The 12561-nt window shown below is 41.3% G+C and overlaps 1 protein-coding gene and 1 long non-coding RNA gene across 2 annotated transcripts in view; one reads left to right on the top strand and one right to left on the bottom strand.

Moving 5' to 3' along the window:
• Positions 1-447: 447 nt before the first annotated feature.
• Positions 448-12561, bottom strand: part of EIF4ENIF1 (eukaryotic translation initiation factor 4E nuclear import factor 1) — a 53013-nt gene continuing 40899 nt past the window's right edge. The window contains 8 exon segments of the mRNA XM_079149764.1: positions 448-1210; positions 1776-1940; positions 2654-2995; positions 4987-5119; positions 6551-6635; positions 10192-10331; positions 10695-10774; positions 12108-12291. Coding sequence (XP_079005890.1) covers positions 969-1210; positions 1776-1940; positions 2654-2995; positions 4987-5119; positions 6551-6635; positions 10192-10331; positions 10695-10774; positions 12108-12291 — 1371 coding nt within the window. The 3' untranslated portion in view covers positions 448-968.
• Positions 7282-9443, top strand: LOC306667287. Its single transcript, XR_013765491.1, has 2 exons — positions 7282-7637; positions 7719-9443. It is a non-coding gene; the product is annotated as an uncharacterized lncRNA (long non-coding RNA).

Here is a 12561-nt window from a genome sequence, read left to right on the forward strand (position 1 = left end):
TAGGGATGGAACCCAGGGCCTCACACCTGCTAGGCAAGCACTTTACCACTGGGTTACATCCCCAGGCCTTGAGGAAAGTTCAGTATGGAGAAATTAGACTTCAATGGATTAAATCAGAGCTGAGTTGAATAAACAGGATGGCCCAGCAAATGTCTGGGATAAACTACCATATATACATGATTCCCCAATAAACAAATTATTTTAGGTGAACTTAATTTTGAAAATCACCCAATATTAATATCCTGATATTAGCCATAAGGCTACTGCTATTACAGGGTCAAGACTCAAGAAGATTTAAGCTTCTTTCCTCCTAAATTGAGATAAGAGTTTCATTCCATGAGTTTAAAAGAAAAAACTAGGTCCTTCAAAGAACCTGAGCCTCTTGGCTCAGCTGTTAGAAACAAAGAATTCAGGGAGGAAATAAATACAACAATGTCATTCACTTCATTCACACACATAGTATATGCAACTTTAATCAACCAAAAAAAAAAAAAAAGTCCCAAATGTACAAGTGAAAAAAAAAAAAATCCAAATGTTGACACAGGTTTAACTAATACCAGCTACTTTTATGTACAGCTGTATAAGTTCAAAAAAGCTATTCTATATGTATGTACAAAAGTTGTTTATACACAGGTCTGTACATAAGGGCCTATACATTTATTTCCTCAGAACCCTTAGGTGCCACCTCTTGGTGAAGACACCAACACTTCATTCACATATCTTACAAAAAAAGACTGTTTCCAGGATTGACGACACTGTGCATCCTGTATTCAGACTACGTAGACTCCACTCGATTGGTTAAGATCCTTCTCTCATAATGCATACCACACCAGGTGCGTGGGTCCCCTAAACAGCTTCACCCAGAGTGCTCCAAAGTAAAAGCCAATAAACCAACCGAGATGAGGAAGCAAAAGTCCTGAGCAGGGTGCCACCAAAAGTCCAGGCATAGGTAAGCCTGCCTGTCCTGCTCATTGTCGGTATTCCAGTTCATCTACACTGATGACTTTGGCAGGCATGGAGGGCAGGGGCTGCTGTAGCACATCTGAGCCAAACCATTTGGCAAGACCCACAGGAGAGCTGCTCCTTTGGCTGGGGCGATGCTCCAGCTGAGAGTGCATTTGGGGCAGGCCTGACCTGCTGGGCATGTTCTGAGGGGTCGTCTGAACGCTGACTGCTGCTGCCTGGGAACCAGAGCCTGGAGGATGCAGAACTATGAAGATAAGAAGTGGGGAAAGTAGTTCTTTGTTAGGCTGTTTTGCTCAAACCCTATCCATAAAACTTCAAATAAAAGTATACCAGAGAATTCTAGAGTTTCTTCAGAAAACTATTCAAGATGGCAACAGTATTAGAAGATGGTACCTTGGAGAGCTAAGTTATACTGAAGCCATAAATATTGAAAAACCACCCTGGATGGTAAGACTACTTCCAAGGCAAGCAGCTGCATCACATAAGGACTAACATTACCTGGTGAGAGTACCTTGGGCAGGTCATATGCGGAACAATTATTGAAAAGAGTCTTATCCTTCTAAGAGGTAGTGGACAAAGAAAACCTGGGCACACTTTGTTCTCCCACTGTCCTGGGCAGGAGCAGTAATCCCAAAGCCCACAGAGATTGGTTTGGTTTACTTCACCTTCGCTAGTTATACCTTACTGATGCAATCTTGCTAGGTCAAGTTAAGGAATGGTGTCATGTTAATTCATCTCCTTCACTGGAAACTGGTTTTAAAAGCTTCAATCCCGATCAGCTCATCAAGTGGCCCCACTACTGAACCTACCTGAGCGCTGTAGCTGCTGCTGCATCATTGCCAGATGCAAAGGTGTCCCAGGACGAGGGTTTAGGAGAGGGTGACTAGCAGCTGGTAAAGGGTAAAAAGGCTGACCCAGGATTGGGCCAGATATTCCCTGTAAATGAGACAGATCTATCCCAGGAGGAAGCACACCTGTTGGGCAGAAAGAAGAAACTTTAGAAAAGCAGTCTTAATGTACCTAGAAATTTCAAGTTTGTATAGTTCGGCTGATTTGTAAGTTTTTTTAAAAACAAAGAATGAAGAATGCTTAAGCTATCAGCATTCTTTGTCATTCACTGTCTATAAAAGATAATTTTTAGGGGCTGTGGTTGTGGCTTAGTGCTAGAGTGCTTGCCTAGTACGTCTAGCACATGTGAGGCACTGGGTTTGATGTTCAGCACCACTTAAAAAATAAAAGTATTCTGTCCATCTATAACTTAAGAAAAAAATTTTTTTTAAAAGGCTGGGCATGGTGGTGGTGGTGCACCCTAATCCTGGTGAACTTGGGAGGCTGAGGGAGGAAAACCACAGGCTCAAAGCCAGACTCAACAACTCAGCAAGGCTCTTAAGTAACTTAGTGAGACTGTCTCAAAAAAATAAAGGGGGGGGGAGGGGCGGAGGGAGAGTGGGGAGTGAGTGCTGGGGATGTGGCCAAATGCTCTTGGATTCAATTCCTTGATACCTAAAAAAAGGACGATGCTTGGTTGTTTAAAGGACAGAGATGGATTGGATTGCTCCCACTGCCCACCAGTTACATTGAAGACTTTAGTAACATCTTTCTAGGGATGAAAATCTCCCATAGTTCATTCAGTATTAGCAAATGTCATGCCAGGTCAGCAAATACCCAAACCAAATTAGAAACTCACCAGCTTGCAACAAACTTGGAAGATGCTGTGGATGTACTCCCTGGGCCAGCATCCTCTGGACCAATCCTGGGTGAAGCTGATGAGCAGGCCGAACAATAGGGACATGGGGAACAAGGGGAACTTGGTGGACAGGGCGGAGAAAAGGTGTTCCTGGAACTGGGGATGCCAAGGTGGGTGTTTTTCTTCCAGTTGCTTTAGGTCGGTAATCTTGTTCTTTGGTGTATCGGTTTGTCTGGGATAGTGGGGTGGAACATGAAGATGGCTGTAACGTTGACAATTTAGGATTTGTCATAGAAGAGTCTCGATCAGCACTGGGAATGGAGTTAGATGACAGCAAGTTCTCTGTAAGGATTCAAAAGAGAATATTTTGGTACTGGCAAACCTTTTCCAAATATTTTGGCCTCCCAAAAGTCCAGTAAATCTCAATTCTTATTTGATTCCTTGACAAATGTAGAAGACTGCATGGTAGGGGCTATCATTTGCCTTATAAATAGGCCCAGAAGAGGAACCGTGAGTCAATGCCATAGGAGTAGTTACGGAAAGAGCCAGGACTAGACCCCAAGTTTTTCAACTTCTTGCTGGAACAAAGCTTTGTCATTGTTACTGTGCTTTTGTTTTGTTGGTGTTGGGATTCAAATCCAGGGTATTGTGTATTTTAGGAAAGCTCTGTACCACTGAGCTATATCTGTCAGCCTACAAAGTTTTGATAAACTCCCCAAACCAAAATCTCTGAAGTTATAAATGTCTCTTAAGTCTGTGTCTTGCCTGGCATGGTGGTACATGCCTACAGTTCCAGATACTTGGAAGGCTGAAGCAGGATTGCAAATCCAAGGTCAGCATTAGCAACTTGGCAAGACCAGTGTCTTAAAAAATGAGTGGGGGGGGCTAGGGTTGTGGCTCAGTGGGAGAGCACTTGCCAAGTACATGTGAGGCACTGGGTTACAATTCTCAGCACCACATATAAATAAATGAAGGTCTATCAACAATAGAAAAAAAATACTTAAAAAAAAAAAAAAAAAAAAAGGGGATATAGCTTAGTGGTTAGAGTAACACCTTGGTTTAATTCCCAGTAGTGGGGACAGGGAGCCCATAGCTGTATTCTTATACTCCTCCCAATCCAAGACAGCTATTGGCAAATGACTGGTATATTAGGCCTGGTGGTTCAACTTAATTGGGCATCCCATCCTCTTCTACCCTCATGGCTGTGGCTTGGACCTTTATGGAGGCTAGTCTCATCATTGTCAGATGCTTGTGATTAACATGCTTTTTATAGCCTGAGGATAAAATCAAGTATAATATTATCCAAATCCATAGCAGAAAGTTAAACAATTACAGTCTGCTCGAAGAATCTAAATTATCCTAATAGGACCAATAGGACTTCCATTATATTCCCACCTCCCCCACAAGAAGCCTTCTCAAATAAGCAAAAAGTTCTCAGACCAATACTTAATACCTTTGTAAACTCTTATCATTTGAATCTGTCATATCTACCACCATGTCCTCCATGATCCCAGCCTCTTGCACATTTTCTATATGCTTCTGAAAGGCTCTCTTGTCTATATGCTGCACCCATCTCACAGATTTTATTAGATACTTTGGTATCCACACACTGGAGAAAAACTTTCAGAAGCAGAACTAGAACTAGAGTAATATGCCAAATGAATTATTCATTCAAATTTGAAGACTAATTTTTTTTGGTACCAGGGATTGAACCCAGGGGTACTCAACTACTGAGCCACATCCCTAACCCCTTTTATTTTCTACTTTGAGACAGGGTCCTTGCTAAGTTGCTTAGGGCCTCACTAAGTTGCTGAGGCTGGCCTCGAACCTACAATCCTCCTCCCTCATCCTCCCAAGTCACTGGGATTATAGGAACACACCATGGAGCGCGCAGTTTTAGTCATTCTTTTTGGGATTGAAACCCAGGGCCTTGTGCATGGGAGGCACGCATTCTACCAACTGAGCTATATTCCTAGCATTAGTCATTGTTTAAATCAGCGTTCACACACTCTTGGGCTGGGGATGTAACCTCAGTTGGTAGAGTGCTTGCCTCGCAAGCCCAAGGCCCGGGTTCAATCCCTAGCACCGCAAAAAAAACAAAAACAAAAACAAAAACAAACCCATACACCACTCTTATGTTGGCTGGAATTATGAGTAAGCAAGCAACTGTGAATCGGTCCAACCCTTCTCACAGACATAAAACTATAGTCCAGAGTAGCAAGGGGTTGAGCCCAGGGCTTTACAGAGGCACAGGTCAGGTTGTTCAGCACTCAGGCCCATGTTCTTTCTGACACATTCTTTCTTGAGTAGTAAACCCAACAACTCTATAGTACCTTCAGTAGCCTTCTGAGTATCCTCTTTACTGTCAACGGGAACAGCTTTTCCAGATGCTAGCTCCTCCTTGCTTTTCTCTTTGCTCTCGTACATCTTCCGGATTACTGAGGTAGGGGTGAAGGAAGGAGAAAGCTGCAGAGAAAAGCAGTTGGCATCAGCATGCTTTAAGTTCCCCTCTCTAATAAAGGCAGGCTTAATTGGCCAACTTAATCAACAAGAAAGAGACCCTATATTGCCCACATGGTGGCAGAGACCAACTCCAATATTCATCTGTAGCTACTGGAGGAAAAAAAACAAAAGAGGCAAATAGGTGGTGTCCTAAGATCTTCATCACACTTGCTCACAATTCCGTGATGATGGGCACCTGCCTCTGCTTCACACATTTCCCCAGCCCAGGATTAGGCCTGGGAAGATGGGAAAAGCATGGGCAGAAGTTAAAAAAAAGCAGTAGCTTACTCTTCCATTTGGGAAAGGACATTTCAATGACAATGTTAAAATCCAAATAATCCATGCTCCTAATGTTTCTCTTCTTCACTTGGCTACCAGAGAATTCACAATTATTTAAATAGTGTCTTCAGTCACTAGGATTCATTACTTGGGGTCATTTTTTCCAATCTCTTCGCTATTTTATTATGCATATGTCTTTTCTTATTAAACAACCCCAAATCATTGATGTGAGGAGACAGTGCATAACTTATAAATAGAAAAACTTCTTCTAGACCTTGCCTTCAAGGTGTTTGGTGCAAAGACCCGTGTGGAGGGCTGGGGTTGTGGTTCAGTGGTAGAGCGCTTGCCTAGCAAGTGTGAGACACTGGGTCAGAGCCCCAGCACTACATAAACAAAACAAAACAAAACCCTACTAAATAAATAAAGGTATAAAAAATATTAAAAAAAGAAAAAAAAAAAAAAAAAAAAAGACCCATGTGAAATCCTAAAGGACACAGTGATAGTTCTTCTTAACCCTTATCTATCAACTTTGACTAGGTGATAAAAGTTTATGGGGAATGAAATGCCAGTCAGTTGTAAAACTATATTTGCCACTACAAATAAACAAACCATTCTGTCCCAGCCTTAGTTCCTATCATTGAGGCCTGAATGGTTTGCAAACTCCCAGCACATACAATGTATTCACCATGATCTGACTTGTTACCTCTGCCCACCTCACCTCACCTTTTCCTCTTGCCTCCCCATATGAGATATTCGTTTGAACATACTATGTCATCTGTGTCCTTTGGCTCATGCTCATCTATCTGCTGGAATATACTTTCCCCAATATAGGGGCTTCACTAGAAACCTGAGTTAGACTGTGCCTGACTAGGGGAAGATCTAATAAAAAGGCAAGTATGAGGGAAACCCCCATTGGGTCCTTTCTCACCCTGCGGGAACTCTGTCTCCTATCACTTGAATAAATCCTACTGTTCTACACACAGAGAGACAGGTATGAAAGACTATTAGATCAGTATTCTTGTGGAAAAGCATTCAAGGACACTTTGGGGCATACATTTACAACATAGGCACAACCAGAGAAGTCTAAAAAGTCATTCACAGTCAGTAGTTACTGACCATGCTTGTGATGGAAGCAGCAGGGGCTGGGGAAGAGGAATTCCCTCGGTGCATGGGTGCTGGTGACTTGGTCACTCGCTGTTGCCTGTGAACAAACCAATTTTCAGTGTAAGCTCTTAGCTGCTCAAACTCTTAAGTTCTAAAACCATTTAACACTCAAGACCAGCCCAGGAATTTAACATCACTTTCCTTAATTCAAGTGAATTTCCTAAGCATTCAATTTGTACCTAACGTATGCAAAAGCACATGCCAAGTTCTAAGGAAAGACAAAAACTTAACGAAACATGGCCTGGTCCTCGCAAGAACCGTCTAGTGCAAGAGTCAATAACCTAGGACAAATTATTAGATGCCAACGAAGTATAGCTGGAAAACAAAATGACAGAAAACTCTGAGGACTCTGCTTCTTGGGGGAAAAAACTGGCATATTAAGCCAGGTATGGTGGCACACACCTGTAATCCAAGTGACCTGGGAAAGGAGGATTGCAAGTTTGAAGCCAGCCTCAGCAACTTAATAAGACCCTAAGCAACTTAAGAGACCCTGTCTCAAAAAATAAAAAGCTCGGGCTGGGGATATAGCTCAGTTGGTAGAGTGCTTGCCTTACAAGCACAAGGTCCTGGGTTCAATCCCCAGCACCGCAAAACAAGAACAAAAACACAACAACAACAACAACAAAACCCCAAACCCAATAGGTTCAATCCCTAGTACAAACAAAACAAAAACCCCCAAAACCACAAAACAATAAGAACAACAACAAAAACTTCATCTTAAACTAGGTATAAACCATGAGAATCTAGAGAGAGAGAACAGTATAGTAGTTCAGGTAGTTAGAACAGGTACAGGGATTTGGGAAGTCCTTGGGCATGGTAGGGTTATCCAAGCCAGGGCAGAGTTTGCTACCAGTGTGTGGCTAGGGAGGCTTTCACTCTATGTGTTGGGTGTGCTCTAGAGGGCAGGGAGCAACATTAGCACAGTAGCTGGCATACAACTGATGCTGTGACACTGATTCAAATCAAATAAGAGTTCCAAGTATTTTAGGACCCAGTTACATACTGCATGCCCCACTATTCCTGTTTTACACTAAGATTAGTCTCAGGCCTTCCAAATAAAGAAAAAAGAACAGATTTGCCTCTTATCCCAGTTATTCTATTCATTGTCTCTTAAGATTAGTCTCAGGCCTTCCAAATAAAGAAAAAAGAACAGATTTGCCTCTTATCCCAGTTATTCCATTCGTTGTTTCTTTGAAGAAAATTGGAAATGGTGTTGATACAGACAGAAGCAGGTTGAGAAGAGAAAATTATGTGAACTCATTGGCTGCTTCACTGCATTTTAGCCATGTCAAACCTTGTGCCATGAAGTTAAAAGCCCAAGTATAATCAATCATTTTGGAAGTTTGGACTCATAAGCAGATGGAATCCTAAACTTGTGGCTTCTTTCCAATTAGTACCAGGTAAGCCCCACTGCTGCCACACTGAGGCTGTCTGACAATTTGGGCACACAGCAGTGGTATTCCAAGTGACTACAGGGGAATCTAAATCTGGGGGTTCTACACAATCATCAGTTATTTATTCTGGTAAACAGATTTGAGCACTAGACCCTGTTAAAAGTGCTGGTAATACAGTAGTAAACAAAACAGACAAAAAGTCTAGTCTCATGGAGGTCACCTTGTACTGCGAAGTAGAAAGAGCAGGGAGATAGACAAAAACAAAATGACTTCCTACAACTGTTTCAACTAAGTTTCAGTATCTATAAAATGCAGTTATTCACCCTCATCTAAATCTCAGGGGTGATTCAAAGATCAAATAAAACTTTGTTAAAAGCACTTTGAAAATCACAAATCATGTCAGTGAATGCTAAGGAACCACATTATGCTAAAGACAGAAAGCAGGTGAATGCATGTTTAGCACACAGATCCTGGGCTCTGTGTTTAGGCTGACAAGCACTGTAGATTCAGTACACTTATGCCAGGGTACTTTCCTGGGTTGTAATGTCTTCTGATAAAGACAGAAAAAACCAGCTGAAGTAAGACACTGAAGCACTGATAAGGTAACTAAGAATCACATGAAAGCCAGGCAAGGTGGTGCTTGCCTGTAATTCAAGTGGCTTGGGAGGTTGAGGCAGGAGGATTTTGAGTTCAAAGCCAGTCTCAGCAACTTAGTGAAGCCCTAAGCAACTCAGTGAGACCGTCTCTAAATAAAATATAAAAAAAGGGTGGGGATGTGTTGCTCAGTGGTTAAGTGCCCCTGGTTCAATCCCTAATACCAATAAATAAATAAACAAGATCATATCAGAACAAATACTTTTTTTTGTTGTTGTTCCAGGGATTGGACTCAATTGCTTAGGGCCTCACTAAGTTGCTGAGGTTGGCTTTGAACTTGCGGTCCTCCTGCCTCAGCCTCCTGAGCCGCTGGGATTACAGGAGTGTGTCACCATGTCTGGCAAAAAATACTTTTAAATAATCAATAATCGTATGGACAGGACTAAACTGTGATGTTCAAGGATGCAAATTTTGGTGACAAAATTCAAAATATTAAGGTAGTGGTTACTCCTCCCCAACCCCCACCACTCTGAACCCAGAGGTATTTTACCCTACATCCCAACCCTTATTGAGAAAGGACCTTGCTAACAGGCTGGCTTTGAATTTGCAATCATCCTTCAGCCTATCAAGTCACAGGGATTACAGGAAGGTGTCACCACACCTGGCAAAGTAGTGATTACTTTTAAAGGCTAAACAGCTGTCACTTCTGAGGGAGAAAAGAGGTATAATAAGCATAGGCACATGGAAGGTTTCTCGGTGATTAACAGGGGGTTTAACTTATCATAAGCTGCACATTTGTTTTATGCAATTTTCTGTATCTCTTGTATTTTGCAATAAAAAAGAATATTGCTATTCTATTCCCATTTCTTCCAAACTTATGGTTCATTTCATTTTACCACTTGTTGCAACTAGCAAAAAGGACAGTGAAGTCAGTGATTACTTATGAACAGCTCTCATCAACAAACCCATCAGCTCTATCCAATAAAACTCTTGATATAATGATCCTGTATTGATAGAGTGTGATAACACAACATGGGATCTGTGGGGAAAGGAAGTTAGGCAGACTTTTGCTTTTTACCATCTCAAAAGTATGACTTCAAATAAGGACCTATGCTACTTACATCTATAAAAATAAATCCTTTAACTGGCAGAAACATCCTTAAGATTTTAAATGTATTTACTCAACAAAATTGTAAGGTAAATCAGGCAGGCAGTATCTCCACCTCCCCCCCTTTTTTTTTGTGGTGCTGGGGATTGAACCAGGACTTTGTGCTTGTGAGGCAAGCACTATGCCAACTGAGCTACATCCCCAGTCTCGGTATCTCTTCCATATAACTTATTAGCAAAATGAAATCATAAAAGGTAATTTCTAAAACAAGAATATAAATAAAACAATACAGGATAAAAACAAGATGTCCCTTTGATAGAATTCAATCATATTTCTTATACTGATAACATTTGAGTGGAATGGAATTCCTATTATTTGTTGTATAACATATCAGCATGTGCAACAGAACTGTACTATGGATAACTAATTTACTAATCACAGGAAAACTATATCACAAATTATTACCCAAATCCTTACAGGTTGGATTAGTAATTTACCTGTTTCTGAATCCATCTCTGGTTCTGTCCACCTGTTGCTTGCTAAAACCAGGCTGGTAGAAGTTTGCTGCCTGCACTGCAAGGTCATGTGGTAGGGCCAGCCCCTCCAAAGCTGCTTGTTGCAATTCAAGCTGGCTCATCTGCTGAACAGAAATGGCAGTGAAGGATCAGCAAAATAAAAAAAAAATATATATATATATCAATGCACATTCTACAGGGGTCTCTCTCTTTCCTCTTAGAAAGGTACATTTAAGTAACAATTGAGAAAAAGTAGATATTGCAAACTTGACTAAATTATGCTTCCAAATTTAAGTATTAGTTTAATTACTCAGTAATTTTCTAGCCTTCATGGAATTTGAAAATACATAGCACCACTATGAAACTCACAATAAAGTTCATTGCTGCCAAACCACTTCAGAGAAGCAATTCAATTTTCCGCCCCACAATCAATAGGGTTGAAAAAGAAAGCAACAGATTGGGTTTGAGAAATAGCTCAGTCTGACCTGGGCTGTGACAGGGCTCATGGGCTTGCGCATGCCTTGGAATGGATCTCCAAGTAGCTGCTGTGGTCCTGGTGTGAAACCTGTTGAGAAAAGTTATAGAATCAATGAGTGTCAAGCAAGTGTTCACACATCAGGGCTGTATAATCACTAAAGCAAGCTGCGCCTTACTGAGTACCATCTCTTTTGGGAAGTACTGACTTCCCTAGCCTGACAGTTATCTTTCTTCCTCTATCCTACAAGAGTAGGCTATGGGAACCTCAATCAGAGCTCTTCATCGCTCAAACTGCTGGTATATTCATCTTTCCCATTGATAAGTTACCACTGTTCCTTTCAGAGCCAATATCTCAAAGGCAAAAAACTTAGCCAGCACGACCAGCAATTTGGCAATGCTCACAAAGTCAACTGGTACCTAAAGTAGAGTCCACTGCTCTTTGGGTCACACTCTTTCCATAGAATTTTATCTCCCTGACTATAGATAGATTAGATAGATGTTTTCAAAACTTGCCTCGTAAGGTTTGATTAGCCAGCAGCCTACACTGGTTCCAGAACTACAGGAACCTAGGATGTTTTTCTAGGACTGCTTTCTGGAAGAGCTTCTTTCAGTCACATTCTGAATTAGGCACTAGACTTCACAGTTGAATTATACCTATTAACTTCAATAACTTGGTAGGGAGTCACTACTGACTTCTTTATCAAGGACAATTAAATTTTGAGAAAAAAACAAAACCAGCAACATGAATATAGTCATCTAGAAAGGCAGCTGGATAACAAACTGTCTTCCACCTTTATCCTTACACCTCCCTCCAAAAAATGTAATACATTTACATAATTTTTGAAAAACTCTAAGAATGCCCATGAATGGCTGTGGTTGTAGCTTGGTGATAGAGTGCTTGTCGCTTGCCTCACATGTGTGAGGTACTGGGTTTGATCCTCAGCACCATATAAAAATAAATAAAGGTATTGTGTCCATCTACAACAAAAAAAAAAAAAAAAAAAAAAAAAAAGAAAGAATACACATGAAAAAGACTACCACACTGGGCACAGTGGAACATGCTTATACTCCCAGTGACTCAGGAGGGTTAGGAAGGAGGTTTGTAAATTTGAGGTCAGCCTGGACAATTTAGTGAGACTCTATTTCAAAATAAGAAATTTAAGAAGGGCTATAGCTAGTGATAGGGGTGGTAAAGCACCCCTGGGTTCAAGCCCCAGTACTGGGGGGGGGGGGGGGGAAAAAGGAAGAAAGAAAAATTGCCAGCTCGAGGGACAAGCATAATCTGCATTTTTGTAAGTGGGAGAGAGATGTCTATGTTTAATAGTAGTTACTAGAGATGCAGCTCAGTGGTAGCACACTTGCCTAGCATGTATAAGGTTTAATCCCCAGTACCACAAAAACAAAAACAAAAAACCACTTACCAATTGGTGATGGTATTCTTGGGCGAAGGTAGTCTGCTGAGGCTGCTCGAGTTTGGAACACTTGTGATATGGGAGGAGAGGGTGCTCTTTGGCCCAGTAAAGATGCAGAAGGCTCTAAGCTCCCCATAAGGCCACTCAGAAGATTGGAAGAAGCAGGTCTCTGAACTGGTTGACCCAGAAGTTCCTATAGGAAAACAAAGAAAAACCAAAAACAAATCCATGCGAATAAACCTAGTTCTTCCTTCTAGTGAAAAGCTGTGGATTATGAATTAATTTTTGGAAGCCAGATGATGAATCTCCTCAATCTTCCATGGAAGGACTTGGCACATATACATGCAATACATAACTCTGAATGTTCAGCTAGCAATATTTAAGTTACAACTACAGGTTAGGTACTCTTTTCTACAGAAATTACAAACTCGCAAGCCAGAAAACAAGGGCTTACTTTGTTATC

The sequence above is a fragment of the Sciurus vulgaris genome (assembly GCF_902686455.1).
Source record: "Sciurus vulgaris genome assembly, chromosome: 8".
NCBI lineage: Eukaryota > Metazoa > Chordata > Mammalia > Rodentia > Sciuridae > Sciurus > Sciurus vulgaris.